Source organism: Uloborus diversus, chromosome 4 (assembly GCF_026930045.1).
Source record: "Uloborus diversus isolate 005 chromosome 4, Udiv.v.3.1, whole genome shotgun sequence".
Lineage (NCBI taxonomy): Eukaryota > Metazoa > Arthropoda > Arachnida > Araneae > Uloboridae > Uloborus > Uloborus diversus.
This window is the reverse complement of record NC_072734.1, coordinates 64,528,015-64,551,734: the sequence shown is the minus strand read 5'-3', so window position 1 is coordinate 64,551,734 and position 23,720 is coordinate 64,528,015. Positions and strand designations below refer to the sequence as shown.

The 23,720-nt window shown below is 33.7% G+C and overlaps 1 protein-coding gene across 1 annotated transcript in view; it reads left to right on the top strand.

Annotated features, from left to right (window-relative positions):
* Nucleotides 1-221: 221 nt before the first annotated feature.
* Nucleotides 222-23,720, top strand: part of LOC129220612 (liprin-alpha-1-like) — a 183,490-nt gene continuing 159,991 nt past the window's right edge. The window contains 1 exon segment of the mRNA XM_054855042.1: nucleotides 222-470. Coding sequence (XP_054711017.1) covers nucleotides 222-470 — 249 coding nt within the window.

Here is a 23,720-nt window from a genome sequence, read left to right as displayed (position 1 = left end):
TTAATCTTCAGCCTTCATTTCTCTGCAAATATATTTGAATGGCCTAAAATTGATGCTTGCTCTTTGACATAATTTCCCTCTTTCATGTGACAAAAGACGTGAAAAAGTTTGCAAAGATACCACTGTGATAGCACGTTGAAGAGCATCCAAAGATGGATTGGTTAGTGTGAGAAATTTCTCCTTAAAAATTAGTCCCGAATTCTGTCAAATAATCTCCCAAAATGTGGAATATGATGTGTGATGTTATGCCGACGATCGCCGAGGACAGTCTGGGGCAAAGGGGCGGTCAATTTTCGGCGGATGAGGCCAATTTCGAGCAACTCATGGTGAATATTTTGGACGAACGTGACAAGCTTTTGGAAACTTTGCGGGATACACAGGAAAATTTGGCCAACACTCATATCAAGCTCGGCGATTTGGGTAAAGAGAAAGAAGCTTTGCAGAGGCAATTGCAAGCAAATTTACCTCAGGTAAAAATTTAATATTAAGTCTATATTTTTTTTCTTTTCCATATTATATAAATTTTTATGGTAAAAAGTTCAAATTTTAAATATTTTATATTAAACAGCATTATATCTTAAAAATGGTTATGTTGTTTTTTTAAATCTTTAATATTGATGGGTAAATGATGAATTTTTTCATCAAAAAATCTTTTTTCAACTAAAAAAAAAAGAAGATAGATAAAATTCAGTAATCATGCTGAGTAACACAATGTTTTAAAATTCAGAAAAACCAATATTTCAAATAATGTTTTTTTTTTAAACCTATTTTTTGCAATATGTGTGAAATGTTAGATATGTAATATTAATGCTGTGGAAATAAAATATCACAGAATCTAAAAACAATTCTATACCATAAATTAATAAATAATTTTTTAATTAATATTGAATAATGAATCAAACTACTTTATAATTTTATTCATTGCTTATTTTTGTCATTGAATAACACCTAATTTTAATTTACAAGTTTTATCTGAATTTCATTGAGTTCATGCAATGTTGTTCAAAACTTGTTTCTAAAGATATTTGATATAATTTTTTAAAAACCTGGATCCAAAAAATTTTACTTAAACCATTGCAAAATATTGTGCAGATATATTTTTTGGATATAAACTCCGGGTTTTATTTCGAGAAAATTTAATAGATTATGACTCCTTTCGCCCATCCATGTAACTTTCATGAACAATATCATCTTTTATATTTTAGCTTTCTGGTTTTGTGGTTCAACCAGCAGTGCCATAAATTAAAATTTTTGGGAGGGCGGAAATTCCCTATTTGCCGAATGTAATTCCAAAATTTTCCAATGATAAAATACGGGTGGGCAACACACATAAAGACATCTAATCAAAATAGTCATTCGGGCAATTGCAATAATGTCCCAAAGTTGGCGAATTATCAGAAAAACATTACCAAATAAGAAATTTTTTCTGCAAGTTACAGTGACCTCCTATTGGAACGTATGTCCCTGGGTTTCGACACCTTAAGTTTGTCAAGTTCTAGATTTCATATCTCTTTATTGCCCAACAGTATTTCACTAGGCATATAAAAATCCTGAAATTCTGCAAATATTGGAGAATAAACTCTTAGATTGATTATTGCAATATTCTTTTATAATTTACAAGTTTTTTATATTATTATTATGCTCTAAAAACCATCAACATTTTCCAATTGAGACAGAATATATGAAAATATGCTCTCCATACAGGGCTTGATAGAGGAATGTTTCCCCTTCATAAGTATGGTGCCAATCAGGGCTGTCTTAAGAGATGACGGTACCCGGGGTGAATATTTTCTAGCTACCTCACCCCTAAAGATAAAGTTGGTTATAATACATCAGTACCCATTAGATGAAAATTTATAGGTCTTCTTTCAAAGCCGCCAAAATTGGACTAACAAGTGCTACAGACATACAATGCAAAAGTACCAAACAGTTTGTATTTTAATTTTCATGATCACGTAATTGAACTTGAAATTTGAAATCTATGACTGTCATATAATAAAAGCAACAAATAAATCTGTAATTAATATCTATTATGTGTTAGCATTAAAAAAATATTTTAAAAAAGAAATAACATTAAAATACTAAATTGTATGAAGCAAAAGCTCACTTTATGACATCCTCGCGTATCTTGGTGCCCAGGGTAATTACCCTGCTCGTCCTCCCCATTTAAAGTCGCTGGTGCTAATGTTCCTTAATGAACTCCCCAAAGGGTCTGAAGAATATAAACCAAGGCTTGTCAGAAAAATTTGAGCATATGCGTTTGCCGAAACCGAATGAACACTCATCGGGACACAAAACCCTTTTGTTTGACTTTCAGTGAACCTCTTCGGACACAGAATGATGACTGCATAACGACTTTCATGCTGTTTCAAAAGAATATTTTCAGTTACAGAAACAGATGAAAAAACATGTAGGATGACATTCTAAAATTTCGGTCTTTCCTAGTTACATGCACATTTTCGGTTTGAGAAGGTAGTTTAGTGTGTTTGATTTTGTGCCGCAAAACCAGGAAATCCAGGGTTCAAATTGCAATATTGCAGTTGCTACTCTGAGAAACAAGAAGAACTGGTTAGAATTGTGACAACTTTTCTGGGCCTCAACAATTATTTGAAGAGAATTTTCTTAGTTTTCATACAAAATATACAAATGCAAGTACTACAGCTGTCTTTAAAATGAATAGAAGTACCTTGGGGACCCCCCTTCCCTCCCCCCACTCAGTAACATCAGTAAGAGTAGGAAAACCAACGGTATAAATACCTGATTTAGCAACACGTTGCAGACACCTGTTTCAGGGCTTCAAGGAACCCCTTTTTCAATGCAGAGAAGTGTGAGCTTTTGGATATAAAATCATTGAGGAATGCAGCAAGGTGTAACAACAAGCAGTAAAAAACTAAAATAGGTAATTAACTATAGAACTAAAACAAAATGAAACAAAGAGAACCAAAATTTATTACATTATTCCCCTTCTAGAAAAACCGTCAAGCAATACTTTTTTCAAAAAGTCTTATATGCTATTAATTTTGATATTGTAAATGCAACTGCTAATTAATAAAATAGCAATGGATTTTATGTTTGAAAAACTGTAACAAACTAATTGTAGAATGGCATAAAAATAGGATAAATTAGAAAAAATTGAAAGTAGTTGAGGAAAAAACAAAACGTGTATGATGTCATCCACAAATGATGTCATGGTTAAGGGAAGTTAGAGTTGGTTAAATTATGACAGTTTGTGACACAGTAGAGGGAAGGGATAGTGAGAAAGTGAAACATCACACATTATTCGTAACAATATGTTTATGCATTGCAATATAGTGTGACTATGACAAGAGGAGAGGATGGAAGGAGGCAAAGCGAGGTAACTGGAGAAAAATACAATATTGCTTTGCGATCAATGGTGAAACGTTCGATTGAATTTTAATTATGTCATACTAAATCATCTGTATTGCATACTTTGTAAATTTAGACTAGGTTTAAATTTAAAAAAAAAAAAAGAAAAACGTATCGCAAAGTTATTTGTAGCCTTAGAATTCTTAAAATTTCTTAAGCAAAATACTTGAGTAAAAGTTAAAATATCTGTAGCTGACTTGTTGTTTGGGGAATCAGACCGACCATTTGTCCCCCTCCCCTGGGTTAAAAACATAACGCATGTAATTAAGGACTCACCTCTCTCTCCTTCCACCCAGAAACTTTGAAATGAGGGACCTGATCTGCAATGACAATTTTTTTTTTCTTTCAAAATTTTGAGCATTAAACTTGGCAACTAAGTATCTAAACTCTAGGCATCAAATCAGAATTTTTGGTCTAACATGTGACTAATGGCCAATTATTTCTAATGCTGAATTCAAGTTTTAGAATCCTAGAGTAGGACCTGTTCAGCTAGCCAAGCATGTTCTCCCCATTTTTGTGTCATTAGCTTCCTACTTTTTGTTTGAAGGGCATCACAATTTTTGAGTGGATGAAAAGGCAGCAATATTGTTTTACTGTTACATCTTTCTGTGTAGTTCTGTATTATGCAAATTAGTGTTTTCTCTGTGACTCAATCGGGGATTTGAAAATGATTGAATGAGATGATGAAAATGATTTTTACAGAATTTCAAATCATTTGTGGGTGGGAATTGGTCAGGGTGTCCTGATTAGTAAGGCATTGTGCTACTGTGTGTTGCAGGTTCAATGTTAAATCTAGTTGTAATTTCTAAGTCCTCCGAATTCCCCTTCCCAATCAATACTTCAGGGAGGGCTGGATCAAAGTTACTTGTCTTCAAGTCTAGATAAAAGAAACAGAGCTGTCTTCAAGTCCCCCATCCACCCAGTTAAGCCACATGTAGTGGTAGGCATGAAGGACCCTGAAGTATTGTAATGTGGGTGGGAATCTCTGGTTCAGACTATTTACAAGAGTGGATTTGTGAAATTTTGGTGGAAATCCCGCTCTAAATTTTAAAACCTTTTGAATTATGCAAGATGTTTTACACATGCATACACATTTTCAAATCTATATTCTGAAATCAAGATGAAATAATTAGAATCAAATTGAAGATGGTGTGCATGAATAGTTAGAACTTTGAGTAGGAAATGCTATTCAAATACAATGCAAGTGCAAGGAAGTAAAAACAGGGCCTGCTGCCAGTTCAGAAAAAGTTTCAAAAGATTCTCTCATTATATAAAGTCGGAAAGAGGAATGTACCAAGTTAGTAGGTGGACTTTCATTTTTACATTATGGTTCCAAACATAGAAGGCCTTATCTTGAGTTGAGATAGGGAGTAATGCAGTTTAAAGATGCAAAATTTTCTAAAATTTTTGCAAGAAATGTTTTTCTTGGAAAAATAGAAAAAATGTTTTTAAAGAATTAAAATGAAATTTAATAGTTATATTTCCCTACAAAATTTAACATGTGCTAAATATTTAAAAATGCATGCTGTCTGGATTCTTTTTAAAATCTGAGAATTATGCATAAAATATTTGCTACTAAAATATCCTTTCTGTTTTCTAACTGCCGGTAAATTTCTACCAAAAGTTATCCAAATTATTTAAATCATCCTTCAGCCGTTAATTTTGAGTAGAATGAAATTTTTATAAATTGTTAAATCATTCTTTGAGTTTTTTAAAACATTTTTGTTAATTGTGAGATTTTAAACAGGAAGTTGTATTTCTTTTCCTACAAAAAGTTTGTTACACGATACACGCATTTACATACATGTGTACTGGTTATGTACACACGCACGTTAAATGAAATTATATTAAAATATTTAACTTAAACATTTCCACTAATTGATGTTATTGATATGAATATGTCCTGTGTATACCTTTACAGCTTTAGTGAGAAAAGTAGCAAATAATACTTTGGTGCATAGGGAAATTAAATTATCTTATAGCTTACCATAATGCAAGTTAGTGTTTTCATAAGGATATTAAACAAATAATGAAAAAAAAAATTGGAAAGAAAACATTATAAATTTCTGAGTGCATTATTTTGCAATTAAAATTTTAAATTTTTTTGTGTTTTCTCGAGCGGGAATAAATTTCTCCATTATAAAAAGAAAAAAAAACTGTTTTTTCGATCGTTCCCATCTCTAATGCAGTTGATTTAAATTTATTCGGATAAATAGCGTTGGTAGTATTGATTTGTCACAGAGATGTGTGTGTGCACTAGAACTAGAGGTATGTAAATCCCGATGAGAAATAAAATGATGAAAAATTGCCTTTTCGAATGGGGTTGAAAATGTGTAATAGCGAGAAGCTGTGGTTATTTGCGATGTGGGGATTGTTATTGGTGATTTATTCATAAATTGGACCTGTGACCCATTTCCGGTTGACTCTTTCTTTCTTTCTTTTTCTTTCTTTTTTTTGTAAATAGAAAATTGAGCTTTGAGTTAAATTTTACAGTAGAAAACTTCTGAAGTAAAAGCATGTCTGAAGCAACCAAACTCTGTAAATGTGTTTTTGCCTTTTCAACAGTGTTAGCGCAGAGAAAATACAATATAGGAAAATTTTTATCCTATGCCGCTGTGCAAAACAGGGTTCGACAACCGTTCTTGGTGGAGAGTTATCCTTTAAAAAAAAAATTTTTTTTTTGGTCATTTATGATATCAACACGGTTGAAAAGAATTCGCTTTAAACATAAAAATTATAGTTACGATAAAAACAAACACTTCTTAATCAACTTGGTATGTTCTTCTAGTCTATCATTTGCGTATTTTTATGAATTATTTTTGTGTATTATACTTCAATTTCGCGAATCAAATAGGTCACTTTGATAAACGCTGAAAACTGAGTTTGGTTGTAGCTACAAGGATGAAATAAATACAGCCCAAAATTTGCGACCTAAAAGATCCATAAAATTGCCTTTTAACGTATTAAAAGATGTCCTAAAGACCAGCAAAAAATGCCCTTAAAATAAAATTGCCCTGTTGATTAAAGAAGAATATCAGTTTAAAGCGAAGATCTTTTCTTAAAATTACAGTGATATTAAAATATTTTAATGGAAACCGATATCTTTTTATTGAAAAGTTGAAAAAAAAAGTAATTAAAAAAAAGGAAAAAATAGTGGAAATCGTTATGAGAACATCAAAAACGTTCCCTCCATTTTATAAGTTCTAATCTTTACTAATATTATAAAGAGAGAGGACGAATTTTTGTGTGTTTATATGTTCGAGGTAATCTGTGGAACCACGGCACCTACTTAAAAAATTCTTTCACTGTATGAAAGATGCCTTCTCACTGAGTAACATAGGCTATAATTCGAAAAAAATCCGATAATTAGTTCTTTTTTTATTCCAATTTAGGCCCAAATTTCACGCAAATTGCCTATTATTGGCTATTAAAGGGGTGAAAAATTACTTGCACATATTAATATTATGTATCGTTGAAAAGGGTAGAATTTTCCGCGTTCTAAGCAGTTTGTTTCGATACTCTAACTTCATTACGACGGGAGTAATTAGCGTTTTTAGCTCGAACTTTTTTAGGCTTAACTGAAATTTAGGCACTACTTTCTTCATTAAATCTATCAATAAAAAGTAAAGGAATAGTCCCACAGTTTTCTTTTTGACACCATTGAAAAAAGCTACATTTTTTACTCCAGAAATATCTCGACCTTTGGTCGAAAAAAATTAGCTTCTATCTTCAAAGGGAAAAAAGTTACAAGCGTTTTAAAATCAATTTCGAAATATGTCATTTTGATTAAGGTTGTCAACTATTTTATTTTCACGTTTCCACGGTTACGCTTTTTGAATCCATTGTTTATTTCCTCAGTCTTATTTTATTTCATGTTTCCATGGTTACGCTTTCAAAATCCATCTTTCGCATTTTAATTTCTTAAAAGTATTTTAATATCTGTCATCAATGTTTGGAAGGGTAATTTTGCGTGGTGTTTTTTTTTTCTTTTATTTAACCCTGATTGTTGAATATATATCACTCGACACAATTTTTATTCTCAAGGTAGACCGGGCAAAGCCGGGAAATGCAGCTCTTAATACATAAAGATTTGAAAGCTACTGATAAAGTGATCATATACCTTTTTGTTTGTTTGGCGAAACATTTATTATTGCAGAAGAATAATATAATAGTTCAAAAAACTAAAAAAAACACGCTTTCGTAGCAAAATGAACTAAAAAGTGAAAAATAATCTTTGGATGATTGTAGTTGACCAATCACTTAATTTTAATGTAATACAAAAAAGCGTGGGGTGCTGTCTATTTACATTTTTGCTTGGAAAACAAATGACAGAAATTCAAGACAAAAGAAGTCCCCCACGCTTTTTTGTATTACATTAAAATTAAGTGATTGGTCAACTACTTTCATCCAAAGATTATTTTTCACTTTTTATTTCATTTTGCTACGAAAGCGTGTTTTTTTAGTTTTTTGAACTATTATATTATTTTTCTGTTTTTTAGTCTTATGTTGGAGAATTATCAGGCGACGAAATTATTTATAAACCGAGTGCGAAATAATATCTTGAAGTTAAGACAAGGGCACCCCGATGGGAAGCTACTGTGAGTCATCAATGTATGTTTGCGGAAATCATATTTATCCCAACAAAACATAAATGTGAAAAAGAAGCCAAGTTCGATCGAAATGAGGTTCGAGGTAGACGGTGTCCCCGACAAAAAATAGTTCAAATCTAAACTGTTACCAAGTTCCATAGCAGTTCCACATAGATGTTGGATTTTCCCATGTTCTTCAATTCATTTAGAAAACAATTTTTTACTTTCTTTGATAATGGATTTTAAACTTGCGGCAAGTTCTAGTCATCGCTATTTTTTTTTCAAACCTGCCAAGTTTTAAATCCATTATCAAAGGAAGTGAAAAATTGTTTTCTAAATGAATTGAAGAACATGGGAAAATCCAACATCTATGTGGAACTGCTATGGAACTTGGTGACAGTTTAGATCTGAACTATTTTTGTCGGGGACATCATCTACCTCGAACCTCATTTCGACCGAACTTGGATTCTTTTTCACATTTATGTTTTGTTGGGATATCATTACTTTTTGAAAAGCTAAATCAAATGTTATGTTCTAATTCAGACAATTATAAACGCAAAAGAGTATAGAACTATATGATTTCTTTTTTTCCCCTGCTTTTACGGTTCACTGGTTTGCAGTTTCTCTTTATTAGAAGTTTTGAAGAAATTTCGATAGCTGGGGACTTGGTGCGATCGCCAATTTTAGGCAGTAATCGTCTGTTTTCCCCATTTATCAGCAAGGCCAAAGTACATTAGTTCTTGGTCTTTGACGTCCTCAGATTTGTCGACAATTAGGAAAATTGCTGACTCATCTCAAAATCTGTCTGGAATTTATTGTTCAGGGGGATAATCATAACGTAGATCGTAAAATATGCAGAATTGGCGAAAATATTTCTCAATTGTTGAAATTATTGCTGCCATTTTTGCTCCTCTTGTAAAATGTTGCATTTAATTCAGATCTAAAGATTTTATAAATTTTAAAGCTGGTTATTTTTGATTTTAAAGGCTTAGCTCTAGATTTGCAATTTTAAATATTTGATGGATCATTTTTTATTTTAGCGGAATTTAAAGTATCGTTCAAAGCCCCATTTTGGTTAGAAATTTAATTGTTAATTTAAAACATCAACAACCTTGTTTTGGCAACGTTTGACGAGCACTTTTGTTTTGATTTATTTGGCGAAATATTTTGCAATCGAGCGGTAAAGTGATTACGCCGTGATGCTCATAAAAAATAGCGTAATTTTTTGGCTACTTTAATGTAGTTTTTTTTTTTTGACTTTTTAGATTTTTCCCTTTACATACGCATGAAAATCTAGGAACTACTTTGATATACCCCCCCAAATCAGAAATTTGGCGACTTTTTTTGTTTTTGTTGACACAAAACTTTGTTGCCACAAAAATTGTTGCCACAAAACTTTAAAAAAAAATTCAAAAAATGGTACAAAATACATGAAAATACTAAATTTGGCACCAGCAAAAACCTAAAAGCTGAAAAAAACCTAAATTGGCAACACCAAAATAAGAAACAGCAACCCTAAAAAGTCGGTAGGGAATGCCAGATTTGGCGCGTAGTTTTTGGGGGTGTATATCAAAGTTATACCAAAATCTATCTTTATGCCAAATTTCAAGTATGTGAGGCACTTGGAAGTTCGTAAACATTTTGATGAGTGAGTGAGTGAGTCAGTGTTAAAAATGACACTTTTCAGATCTTAATAATTCCATAACTATAAGAGGTACACTCATGAAATTTAGGATTATAGGTCTACTATGCAGCTCTATTAGACATACAAAATTTCAAGCACGTAGATTTAATAGTTTTTGAGAAATAAGGGGGTCAAAAGTAGCTTGAAATGGTTCGTACACACTGACAAATGTGTCGCCTGATTTCGGAACTTGGCTGACACACTGCCGTGTGTCTAAATATTACTTTGAAAATTTGAGATTCATTTGAATAAAAGTTTTGTTCAACAATGGTCTGATCAGCAATGAATTTCCAATTGAAGGCTCACCTAAATTTTGGCATGAAATTAGTTCAAAACAATTATATTTCATGTTCTAATTACCGTGGAACATTGGAACAAATTTTGTCTGATGCAGAAAAATTAAAGGTTTTTGTAGATATTTTTAAATAATTTTTGCGAGCCTTTTTTAATGTATTTTTTTAAATTTTTCCTTTTCCACATTGTTGGATTTATGCCAAAATATTGATTAAAATTGGAGGAAACTAACAATTAAAAGAGTTAAATAATTAATTTGATTATAGAATATTGTATTGTCATTGGGTCTGAGGTCACGTGCCAAGTTTCAAAGAAATCCGATCGCAGGAAGTGGCCGAAATTTGAGCTGCAAGATTCCGTTACAAGATACATACATACAGGTGAAGCTAATAAAAGCGTATTAAAAAACATCCGCTCCACTCGCAAAAGGACTGGGTTCCGGTAGCGTGGTCGTTTGGCGCGTTAGCAGCTGAGCAGTTTAGTCTAGGATTATTGTTTTAAGGCAACCGTTAATGAAATTCATTGTTTTAGCGATTTGTTTTGAAAGAAAAGAAACTTTTATTTAGTTTTTATCCGAGTGAAATGTACGACGTTTTCTTCTTTTTTTCTGACAATGATTTTGAATGTTCCACGGAATGTTTTTTTTTTTTTTTCGTTAGACGGATGGATTATGATAGCGTGGTTGCTGGGCAAGTTTAGCGATGAACATTAGAGTTATGGAATTATTTTTACATTTGAAAGATATTATTTGATGTCTTTTTTTTGTTTATTTGGCGAAATATTTTATATTGCAGTAAAAACCGCTTCACTCGCTAAATAGAGTTTTAAAGCAAATGTAAATCTAATTGGACGAAAATTTTTAACTTTCAGAGAAACTTAAAAAGTTTTTTTTTTTTTGAAGAGGTGAGTACGCATCAGAGGGGGAGGGGGCTTCAATTTTTTTATTCAACGGACCTCCATTAAATTTTTAGCACCGGCATCGCTGTGCGGGTACTGCTAGTTTTAAATAAAGGGAAATAGTACAGTGCCGGCAAAAAAAAAAAAAAACTTTACATTTAGTTGGCAATTTAAAAACTTAACATGCAAACTTCTTGGCCTGATTTTATTTGGTATGCTCCCTAGTTATTTGATCGAATTCCGAATATGATTGTGGCTGAATATATGGTATTCGGCCAATTCCCAAGTAAAAAATCACGACAAGAAAAAGTTATGTAAAATCTTTAATCGCTACCCAATTGTAAAGATTTTTTTTTTTTTTTTTTTTGCCAGTGCTATACAAACTATGTAGAATTTATTTTTATATTTTTGTGAAAGTATCTCTTATACCCACGGAAATATAAGCATTTGTTTCAAAAATGCAAATTTTATTTTAAGGTTTTCGACTCATAGCACGCAGAGTTTTCCGTCAACCGTTACTAAACTTTCAGAATATTTGACAGCATACAAGAGACACATGTAATAACATTTGAAATTAAAATATTGAAAATTTGTTGAAACATGAACGTTTAAAGCAGTTGAGTTTTTCACTGCGCATGCGCGAAGGGTATCAATATATAACCTTCATAATCCAAGCCCAGATAGATTCTACACCTCGTGATAAAATTTCTGCTCGATATCTTAAAAATTTAAAAAGTTATCAGCGATCTAATGAGCCGAATTTTAATTCTTTGATAGGCGACGACTAGTGAAGGATCGTTCGCAAACTGGTAACACTTGCTTGCCGTCATTCAGTGTGATTCGTGAAATTCGGCTCATTAGATCGCTGATAACGTTTTGAATTTTTAAGCTATCGAGCTGGAATTTTATCATGAGGTGTAGAAGCTATCTGGGCTTTGGATATGAAGGTTATAAATTGATATCTTTCGCGCATACACAGTGAAAACTCAACTGCTTCAAACGTTCATATTTCATCAAATTTTCCATATTTTAACTTCAAATTTTATTGTTATGTGTCTCTTGTATGCTGTCAAATATTCTGAAAGTTTAGTAACGGTTGACGGAAAACTCTGGGTGCTCTAGCGCAGTGGTGTTAAACTACAAATAGTGGTAATTAAGGGGGACCCTGAAGTGTCAGCAGAGAATGTCCCGCGGAGGAAAATTTTTGATATCAATGAGAATATTGTGCCAATATCCTCCTAATATGGAAGCTACTGTAAATGTTATGGAAGAGGATGATATTGAACTGCCTTTTTTTTGGCCGGCTAGCAACAAATATTACAGTGTTATAGAAATGTATGACAACGGAAATTTTTCCGTTTCATGCAAACTGTGCCAGCTCAGCAAAAAACTTTCGATATCAATGTCATCCGCTTCTGTACTTACGCGAGGGATGCGTTCCAAGACTTCTCGCGTAGGTTGAAATTTCGCATTGTGGAAAAGGGAAATTTCGCATTGTGGAAAAGGGTATCTATACGGTTTTTCATGAACATACCAATTATTTTAGACATATGAAACATTCTTCAAGCAGTTTTAACCATTTTCTGAACTTCCTATTACCGAATTTAAACATAGAGAGCTGAAATTTTACTGTACTTAAAAAAAAAATGCTGTGTTGAATAAAAATACGGTTAGGATGCACAAAATCAATGGGAGAGAAAGGCATAAAATGAAACAGTACGGTACGTATAGTATGTTGCAATAATAAAATGCAGCACTACAATAGTAGTGTATAGTAGATACAGTAATTATATTCGATCGACGCACGTTATAGTTGTTCAAGCATATCGAAAATCTTTAAATTTCTTTAGTTCTCAGAAACTTTCTATTTTCCCTTCCATTATCAAATTTTAGATAAACAGCACGCTTAAGTGAAATAATGTTTCATCAACTTCATATTTAGAATGGAAAAGATGCGGAGTGGCTATTTGTAAATTAACAAAGCGATGTTTCGACTAGTATAGTGCTGGGCACTTTTGCTTTCAGTGATGCTAAAGGGAAAGTCCATTCACGAAACTAATAAAGTACCCAATAGAGAAGGTGATACTAAAGCCTTGAGACTCCCTTCCGAAAATTTTCGTATTGTGGGGTGTGGCATTAGAGTTAGCTCCAAAATTCGTTACTCGAGAAAAGCTTGCAATTTAGCCATATCGCGTAGGTCTAATCACGTTGTAGTGTGAGTCCACTGTAGCTTAATATTGCACACTAAAGTAAAGTAAGCATTCTTACTTATGTTTTATATTTCGGATATTTATTAATATTTTTAACCGACTTCAAAAAAGGAGGTTATGATTTCGTCATGCGGCTTTTTATGTGTGTTTTCGGATTATTCCAAAACTACTGGTCCGATTTGAAAAAAAATTTTTTGTTTGGAAGGGTATACTTCCCAGATGGTCCCATTGTAATTTGGTCTGGATCTGATAAGGGGTCTCGGAGAAATCCAAGAAACTTTGAATTTCATACGCTATGGATAAAATCAGCTTACCTCAGCGGGCGGATTACGTCACAGGTCACGTGGTGTTTCCGTGACCAGTGTATTTTCTCAGCAAAGGTTTTGCCTTCGTCTTGAACGAGAATTCTCGCGGTATATGGATGATTAATTTTCGCCGCCTGTTACTTTTTACTTATAGGTGTTACCAATGTTTTACTATGTAGCAAAGCAGTAAATTAAACATATTTTGCTACTTTAATAGCTGAATCAATTACCTTAATACTATTTTTAACTAAAATAACTTAATTTATGCACTAAAATGTGTTTTTTTTTTTTTTTTGATAATTCAGTTTTCAAACATATTTAGTGTTCCATCCAAGGGGAATTAAATACAGAACACCCCTCCCCCAATGATTTAACTTAAATTATTTAATAATATTTTGTAACTGGTGTCTGATTTTTCAAGTTTGACCAGTATTCTAGATTTACTATTTCACAATGCTGCCAGTTTAATTTGAAATTAGGGTTATTCTAATTAGCAGGCTTCGAAAAAAGGAGGAGGCTCTGAACTCGTCAGATTAGTTTTTTCTTTGTACAATGTTCTATAAATACTCGAAGACGCTTATACCCAGGGGCGTGCACGGGGGGGAGGGGGTGAGAAAGAACATTTGTTGACCTGGGCCTGAGAATGAAGAGGGCCCAATATTTTTGAAAATTGGGGTGAACTATATGGGTAAAAACAATATGGAGAGGGGCCCGGAAAAGTCATTTGTGACTGGCCCCAAAATTTCTGCGCACGCCCCTGCCTGTACCGATTAGGATTTTTTTTTTTTTTTTTTAAATGTTTGAAACGGTATAGTTCCTCGGCGGTCTTATGGCAATCAAGTTCGAGTTTGATGAAATTGAGAGAACTCTTCAAATATTATACTCAGATTTAAAGCGATTTGAACTTCATTCACTTTGTATATCGTCTCAGTAAACCGGTTTTTATGTTTTTTTTTTTTTTTGTTAATGGATAGGGGGTGGTCTAACTTTACTTAAAGGTTACAAATCTTTGATTTATCCTATTTGTTGCTTAGAGAGAAATGTTATGGGTAAAAAAACAATAAATTTCATTTAATTTCCCTCACGAACGATTAAATATAAAACCCATTGTTAAAAAAATTCCATAAAACAAAGGTATGTGTTTTCTTTACCCATAGTTAAAGAAAGTATTAAAAAACATTATTATTAATATTAATCAAAATGAACATTTTGAATCAAGGATTCTCTGCAGCAAACGTAAAATTCATTCCAGTGGAATTTTTTAGCTTCATCTATAATGGGGGCATTTGAAGAACTATGCGACTTTTATCACGAGTTTTGACACGCAAACTTGAACACTCTTGTGAAACATAAATTACAATTTTACAATTTACCATGTTACAATTTATATTTTACAATTTTACAACTTGCAATTTACAGTTTATTTGTAGCTTGGGACACCGTAAAAATTTAAGTGGTTCGAACTAAATACCGAATTCAGTCTACATTTTTCATTAGAAATGAGATCGATCAATTGTTGCATTTCTGCTAATGCTCGTTCATCGTGAGGTTTAGTTAAAAGTTTAAAGGGTTCTAAATCAAATCGAGTTTTTTTTTTTTTTTTTCAAGTCTTGACTATGCTGAGAGCTACGTATACTCGTCCTTTTGCAAAGTTCTATTTTCCTAAATCTATGACAACTTTATCGAGGGTTTATGTGATACGTATTGTTGTGAAATATAATTTACAACTTTTAACTTAAAGCAATTTCTGTTGTTTTGTTTTAGTGACTCGTGCATTTGCTTTCGGAAAGCAAACTTTGATGAAGTCGAATTAATTATAGAGACAACATTTTTTGTACATAGTTACGCATTTGAAAAAGGCTTTCTTCACAGTCGTCGGAAGTCTCTGAGACGCTGTGGTCTATTTCTTCCTCTATCGTACTCATCTTAGTTGTTTTCAGACTCATGTGTTCGACGTTTGCGTACTCGACTTGCGCGTAAGAAAGGCCTCAGCGTCATTGCACATACTCTATCCTACGAACTTATTTTATATTTACACCATTGATAAGCAAAAAATAAATTATTTTTAAATAAAAAAAATAGCCTTAAAAAAACACAAAGGAACTAAAAAGCAAAAAATAACCGATTACACTTACATACTATTTCCTATCCACACCTAGAAATGAAATTTATTTTACAATTCCAGTACAAAAATCAATTAAACTAATCACCCAATTATAAAATAAATACTGATTTTAATTACTATACAATGAATTATTTTAAATACCTAACTAATTATATACGATCTCTTAATTTTTAATAACCTTTTGAAGTCGGGGCCTCCTATAAACTACTACCTAACGTATCTGAGTAGGTTTAGTTTTAAAGACTAATTTCGTGTTCAGTTAAATTAGTGTTTAATTCAGGATCAGTGGGTTGTCAGTTAGGTTAGGTAGTAGTTTATAGGAGGCCCCGACTTAAGGGTTATTAAAATTAAGAGATCGTATATAATTAGTTAGGTATTTAAAATAATTCATCGTATAGTAATTAAAATCAGTATTTATTTTATAATGGGTGATTAGTTTAATTGATTTTTGTACTGGAATTGTAAAATAAATTTCATTTCTAGGTGTGGGTAGGAAATAGTGTGTATGTGTAATCGGTTATTTTTTGCTTTTTAGTTCCCTTTGTTTTTTAAAGGCGGTTTTTTTTATTTAAAAGTAATTTATATTTTAAATATGAGTACCGTTTGGAATATTTTTCCTATTTCTTTATTGTTTTCGATTTTACTGATAGAGTGTTGATATATCAACAAAATGAAAGTAAATTATTAAAAATTGTAAATTTTGGAGATCATTCGATAAAATTGAAAAATGCTTTTATTTTATTTTATCAGTAGCGTAAGAAAGGAGAAGGGATCCAGGTCCGGACCCCTAGCTTGGAGCTCAAAATCAAACAACTAGATCCTACAAAATATAAGTTCCTATGAAATTAACTCCTATAATGAAAATTAATGCTTTTCTCTTCTGCTTAAAATAAGTTTTTCACCATCTAAATCAATTTTATGTCATCTTTGCGCGTCTATGTGAAATTTTAATAAAATTATGACTGCACCTATTTATATTTTCAATTAGTCGAGTTGCACTTTTTGAATAAAATATTCACTGTCAGGAAAGGATTAAAAACTTGAAGGTTGAATTCCTTAAAACTTTTTAAATCCTTTCTTGGAGCGAATTCTCGTAAAAATCGTAAAAAATGTTTGGAATGACAAATGACTCAGTAAAAAAATGAAAGAATAAATAATTCTAAGTAATATATTATGTTCAAATGAGCCAATTTATTGATCTAAACTAGTGTTTGAGCTTTTTGTTTAATCCTCAAACGGTGTGTATGAGTATTCTTTTCATTTATTTATTTTTTAAAAAGTAGCGGAGTAGCGACTACTTTTCAAAAATAGTTTGTAGTTGCTACATTTTGAAAATGTAGTTGTAGTTAACAACATTTACAATAAAGTAGTTGTTGCTGTAGTTCGCTCCAAAAAAAAAAAAAAAATTAGTTTTTCCAACCATTGGTCGTTTTAGACGATAAATTTTCGATTTAATATGATGTTCGACTTCAATTAAAAATGCTTATAACTTTTCTGCTGGTGATTTTACAGCCTTGGAGGTTTTTAAATCCGAAAGAAATAAATCTACTTCAGGGGTATTTTTTGCGGTCTTTCGAATAAGAATGAAATTAAGGCAATCAGATGATTATTTCGGGGAGAAAATCCATTTAATACTATTTTTGGGTCCTAAATTCAAAATTCGAACGGTTCAGTATTTTTTTGGCGTTTGAAAACCCCTCTACATTCCTTCTCGGGTGCCCAAGTAACCGCCCTGCCACATTTGGTCGAGATCTAACGTAAACTGTGGATTTCGTTTGGCATTTTTTAATCAATTTCATCCATCTTTGAAGGAACAATTAGGGGCACACCTCTTCCTAAATTGTTCCCCTACTTTCAAAAGATAGGATTTTTGCCTGATTTAGTGTTCGTCCTTTTGTTCTCGTCTTCGTCTTGTCTTTGTGCTGTTATAAATGTTCTTATTTCAGGCCGAGGAGTCAGTCACCTTTCTCACCTTTAGTCACCTTTTAAAAATTTGGTTACTTTTAGTCACCTTTTGCAACTTTTGTCACCTTTCTCACCTTTCTTGAAATGTGTCTTAAGAATTTTTTTTTTAAATAATTAAATCCTTGAAAAGTATCTGAATGATAGCTTTAACAGTGAAATTAATTAAAAAAGTAAGCATTAAACATGCCCCACTCCTACCTTGGTGCTGTTTAAGAAAAATAGCTATGCTACCGGGAAATCAGGGAATTTTTTTATCGCTTGCAATTGCACCCTATGAGCAGAACCAGTCTTTCTATCCCCCCTTCGGCCGTCAGACGCGTTTTCCGCAAGTCTCGTTTAAACGCCATTTTGTTTCCTATCGTGTTTCTGGCCATAGAGCATTGTTCGACTAAAGTTCAGCTGCGCAATTTGTTTCTGCACACTTTGTTGAGTGAGCGGTCATCGAATGCAAGTTGTCTTCTGTGTTTATCAAGTGACGTCATCTGGAGTCTCTAAATCTCACGCTCATCTCTAGAGCCGAGCGCGTTACTTGCTTGTTTTACTTCTACTGACCTCTAAAGCCGCGACTAAGCACCCACGAGCCGTTCAATTTGATGAGCGCGGAATAAAGAAAAGTTTTGGTTTGTGTTTATAGTTTCACTTTGTGTTTGCACAGAAATGGTTCGGGTTCTATTTTTGCTGCGCAAATGCGAAGTGAACTTGGCCTGTGTAAAAATTTCTTAACATTTCCTTTTTTGGTGCGTCTCGGAGACAGTTTGGTGCGTTTTCGTTAATAAAAAAGTTTTTAGGTTGTTTGGCACTATTATCCTTGAGGCACGAGAAAAAAATCTAATAAATATTGGTACTTGCAGTGTTCATACAATGCATAATGCAAATGTCTAAGCATTGCAGTATTTAGGTGAAGAAGCATCTGAACTTCTTCTTAGTACTTATAGCTATTTTGATGGTTGGCCTTCCCGTTGGGAGGACTTCGAAGAAGTGCAAGCTCAACTAAATCCACCTCATCACAAGTTCCTGAAACACACAAGTACCTGTTGGCTTACCCTTGGACCTGCAGCAAACAGACTACTGGAACAGTGGGATGCTCTTCAGTATTATTTTTTTAAACATGTGCCTTTAAAAAATAATTCAGCTATGCAATGCAGATCATATAAAGCTGTTGCAAATGTTTTAAAAAGACCTTCTATAAAAGCTGAACTGCATTTTATCATTTCATCTGCTGATTTGTAATGCAGTTCACGAAACGCTTTCAATGCCAAGTGCCTGTGATACATAAATTGTACCAAGAAATAGAGACTATTGTTCAGACTTTTATGGCTCGAGTTATAAAAGCCTCTGTTATAAAGAAAGTTGATTTTTCAAACGTAGACACGGATGAACTGTTTGCAGTTGGTAACAGAGTACCTCTTGAAGATCTCGTTGTTAGTGGGGAGGTGACAGATTAACTGTCAAAACTAAAAGAAAATAAAAAGGTTACGTTTTTAAAAGCTGCTTAAAAGCATTGTGTGACTGCATGCAAATATGTAATAGAAAAAAGTTGCATATCATACAGGTTACTGAAAAGTTTTAAATTTTTGGATCCAAAAGAGAGAAGTAAATCTAGAAGCTGTAAGGATTTGATAAAGGTTAGGTTGCCAAAATTATGCCCTTTAATGTTCCACTCGATAGGTTGCAAGATGAATGGAAACCTTTGCAGCTGGAAAAAGATGATGAAGCATCCGAAAACAAAACCATTGATAACTAATAACTACTGGCAGCAGCACATTTCAAAAAAAGACTCAACTTCCAACGATCTGAAGTTTCCTAATGTTTCTAAGGTGATAAAAGATTCACTTGCATTATCACATGGTAATGCTGACATTGAAAGACGATTTTCCATTTCAAATCACCTTTTTGGTGAAAATAAGACAGAAAGATTTTGAAACAGCATACTTACAGTTAAAGAAAGGTTACATAGAGTTTACACTGAAAGTTTTTTGAAAATGTCTTAAAATTTTTATTTCGCTACTTCTAGCCCTATAATATTCATTTCCAAAATTGTAAAGAAATCTTTACAGAAAGTATAAGGCTATTTTGGTAAAAGTCAGTAAAAAGGGATAATCTTTTGTTTTTTGAGTTCTTAACAAATTGCTTTTGGTCACCTTTTAGTTACTTTTTTGTCACCTTTTAGTCACCTTTGTTTTCAAATTTGTCACCTTTCTCACTTTTTTCAAAGGCCATCAGCAGTCCTCGGCCTGTTATTTTACTCAAAATTATGTTTCTAATTATTATTTTGGCTTGTTACTCAAAATTTAAAACTTCGTTTATGTGCTTATTTTGGCAAAAGTTTTCCAAAATCTAGAAGTTTTATGTCCTTTTCTCTTTAAACAATTTCTCTTTTTTGGCACCTTTTTCGAATTGAAACAATCGTTTGGCGCCGTATAGCGGGGCTTCTTATCTGTTGTCCTGAATTTCTTCCATTTGTTGTCCATGCAAAAATGTAAATAGACAGCACCACACGGTTTTTTTTATTACATTAAAATTAAGTGTTTTGTCAATTACTTTATACACTTATCATCCAAATATTTTTTTTTACTTTTTAGTTTATTTTGCTACAAAAGCGAGTTTTTTCTTTAGTTTTTAAACTATTACTTTTTTAATCGATTTTGAGGTTTATTTGTGCATTGTCGAGCGCCAAGGCCAACTATCTTGAATTGCACAATAATCCATTGCTTTGTGTTTTTGTTTATTTATTTTGTTGCGTTATTAATTTATTTATTGCAGATGATTAATCTTTTCGCATCCTATTGTTGATCCCCCCCTCGCAAAGGTTATTTACGAGCGTTATGAAGAGTATACAGTATACACTTAAGAAAGTTTAATTGAAATCATTTGTGCCAATCTTTATTTTCTAATGATGTTTTTGAGAATGGTTGTCCTTATTCTAATACTTTATTTTTATCAATTTTGGGAGCGTTGCTTACGCTCCTTTGCAAAGTTATTTAAGTACCAGGTGCAGTGGAGTTAAAATCATCTGTGCTTATTTTAATTATTTCTAAAAAGTTTATTTTTTGTTGTTTCTTTCAAAGGTTCCTACCTTATTCTTGATTGCGAAAAGAGTGATTTGAATTTCTCAGAAACAAATTCGAGTTAACATTTTTTAGATCACTTTCTAGCCGAGTCTACCTGGTGCTTTCTCTGCGCCTATGTCGTTCGTACTGAGATTAAAAACCATGTTTTGTCTCTTAACAAGTATCAGGCCTCGAAAAAAAAATAAGGAAAATGCTCTTTCACAAACTCGAGGGGCAGGTGTATGATTTTCCTGCAGCCTCCTTGAGTGCTTTTGAAAGAGGAGGCTCGGGAGCTGAAGAAAAGCGAAAGCGTTGCGAAGCATACCTTGAATTATTGATTCATCAAGCGATACCCACTCCAGCACGCGCTCCCGCTCCAAACGTGTCTCGGGAAGACGAAGGCTGCTTGCTACGAGTTTTGTTCATTATGGATGAAGTTTTAAACGCGTGGGAGGTATCTTTGTTGTTTGTTCTCCTGTGAGACATCGGCGGCAGTTACGCACAGGAATTTGAATGCGCTTACAGTTTGAATACGGGAAACTAGGCCTTGGTTGGAAAGACTTGAAAATGAACCTGGAAACTCAAACTTTCAGTTAGTTGTCGGCCCAATAGCAGACTTTGTTTAAGCAGTCTGCGACGAAGATTTAAAAAATTGAAAAATAGTTTTGCAAGGTAAACCAACATTAGAATAGATCTGTTTCGAGTATTCACCAAGGAATGCTCGAAAATCAAATGCTAAATTTAAATTTTTACTGCATAGATTTCTATATTCTATTCTATTCACACTTAAAACTCTTCACAAATACCAGGTTGCGTAATTAGCGTCTTGCCTCTTACATTTTTAAAAATCTTTGTCTTCCCCTTTCATTTGAACAGTATTTTTCAACTTTAAATTCGTCAGATTCGTGCAAAAAGCACATAAAAGAAAAATCTTTTTAATTCAGAAATTGTCTGCTTTGAATATCTGCATGCGGAAAAATATTCTATATTGTTTGTATGCGCAACCAAAGTTCGTCTGTCGAAGCAACAGGACGAGGATCACGAGCGAGACGCCGCCCAACGAAATCCCACACATGTTCAATCGATGACATATCAGGAGAATATGCAGGCCAAGGAAGAAGCTGAACATGCTGCGAATCAAGGTAGGATTTGACAGTCCTGGCGACATGTGGACGCGCATTATCCTGCTGGAATACAGCCCCTGGCAATCCTTGCAGGAAAGGAATAGCTTGGGGCTGTAAAACTTCGTTTATGTATCGGGTACTGTTCAAATGGCCCACAATTCGTAGCAATTGTGATCGTCCATGATATGCTATGGCACCCCAGACCATAACTCCGGGTTTTCGTTCACTGTGGCGTTCGATAATGCACTCCGGAATGTGCCTTTCACCGGCATTAAGCCTAAAACGAATTCGGCCATCATGGTACCACAAATTGAAGCGGCATTCGTCAGAAAAGACGACCTGCTGCCAATCAGTACGCCAGCTCCTATGCACATTGGCCCATTGTAGCTTCAGGCGGCGATGGTTTTGCGTGAGAGGAATCCTGTATAAAGGAACCCTTGCGCGCAGCCCACGCTGCAGCAGACGTCTCCGAATTGATGAAGCATACAATGAAACACCTGTAGCTGTTGATCATTGTGCTGCCAATTGTTTAGAAAAAGCTGTGCGATCCGTCAGCGCCATACGCACCAGGTGTCTCATCGCGAACTGATGTCACATTTCGGGGTCCACTCCCGGATTTCCCAGTTATCCGACCCTCGTCCGTCCACTGCTTCCAAACACGCATGATAGTGCTGCTGTTACGCTGCACACGAGCGGCTACTGCACGATAAGAAAATCCAGCTTCACGAAGGCCGACGATTCTGCCCCGCTCAAACTCCTTTATTTGCTCAGACTTCGCTTTCTTTCGTCGAAAAGGAATAGCAAAGATTCAGTTCATGTTTACTCTAGCATATAACCACCGATAATCATACACGCCTCGCTACAGCCGTCTATTTATATACGGTTCGATCCCCCGTTCAGAGGGCGCTGCTCAACATACGCATGCGCTATCGGTCTGCAATTCTAATCATTTGCATATCATGCCTTACTTTACATTTCCTGCAATTTTCAGCTCTCTCGCGTAAGTCCTTCGTGGTGTTGCAATTTTCACAAACAGGAGTTTATATTAAGATGAGGATACAATGAGGTTGTTTCCTTCAGTCAAAAATAGTACTTCTTGTCACTGAAATTGATCGAATAAGCAAAATAATAACGTGGACCCAGAAAATGCTTTCATTTTCCCAACAGTTATTATTTATTTTTTTAATGTCCAATTTTTCAAACAAGGCGTGGTCTTGATGACGTCACAAATGATGCTCTTTGGCGCATCTTTCTGTCGCATTTCCACGTTATGATAATCAAGAAGCGAATTAAAATTGCGCTCTACGCTTGCTGTCAACCATATCGTTGCCAATACACATGAATAAAGATGCAAATTAAATATTTTGTTCTGTGAATGGCAACCTTTTATGGCATTTCATTATTTATGATGTCATCAGCAGAAGTATAAACAAAGAAAGCATACCGATTTAAGTAATTTTTTAAAAATATTAAACTTAAACAAATTATTTAAAAAATGGTCAGATCCTATGTTTTTAAGCATGCTCTTTTAGAAAAAATACTTTTAAAATTTTGAAAACGCGACCTCATTCCTAAGAAAGCAACAAATGTCATGCTTGCTCCAGAGAAACCTTGATTCAAAATTTTCATTGTGATTACTATTAACACTGCGGTTATAAGGCAACGAATTTTTGTAACAATGGGTTTTATACTTATTCATTTAAATTACATGAAATTTACTGTTATCCGTCATAACGTTTTTAAACTTAGTTTTTTAGGAATAAATTGTAGCCTAAGTTGCTCCCTGATGATGTAGCTATCTATGGTGAAAAAATTGTTAATATCGGTCCAGTAGTTTTGAAGCTTACTCCGGACATACATACAAAAGTAGCCATTTATGTATAAAGATTAAGGTTTCCTTTTTTTTTTTTCTATTGTCCATTCAAGGAGGGGGAGGGGGTCTCAAATGCTTTGTCGTGCAAGCATCACCTAATTGACGTCTTAGAGGCATCAAAGAGTCGACAATGGCACTTGAAATGCATGACTTCTGAAGACATCATTGCATGTAGAGGGGCTAAAGGACTTTCCCCAAATGATGTCACGATTTGAAG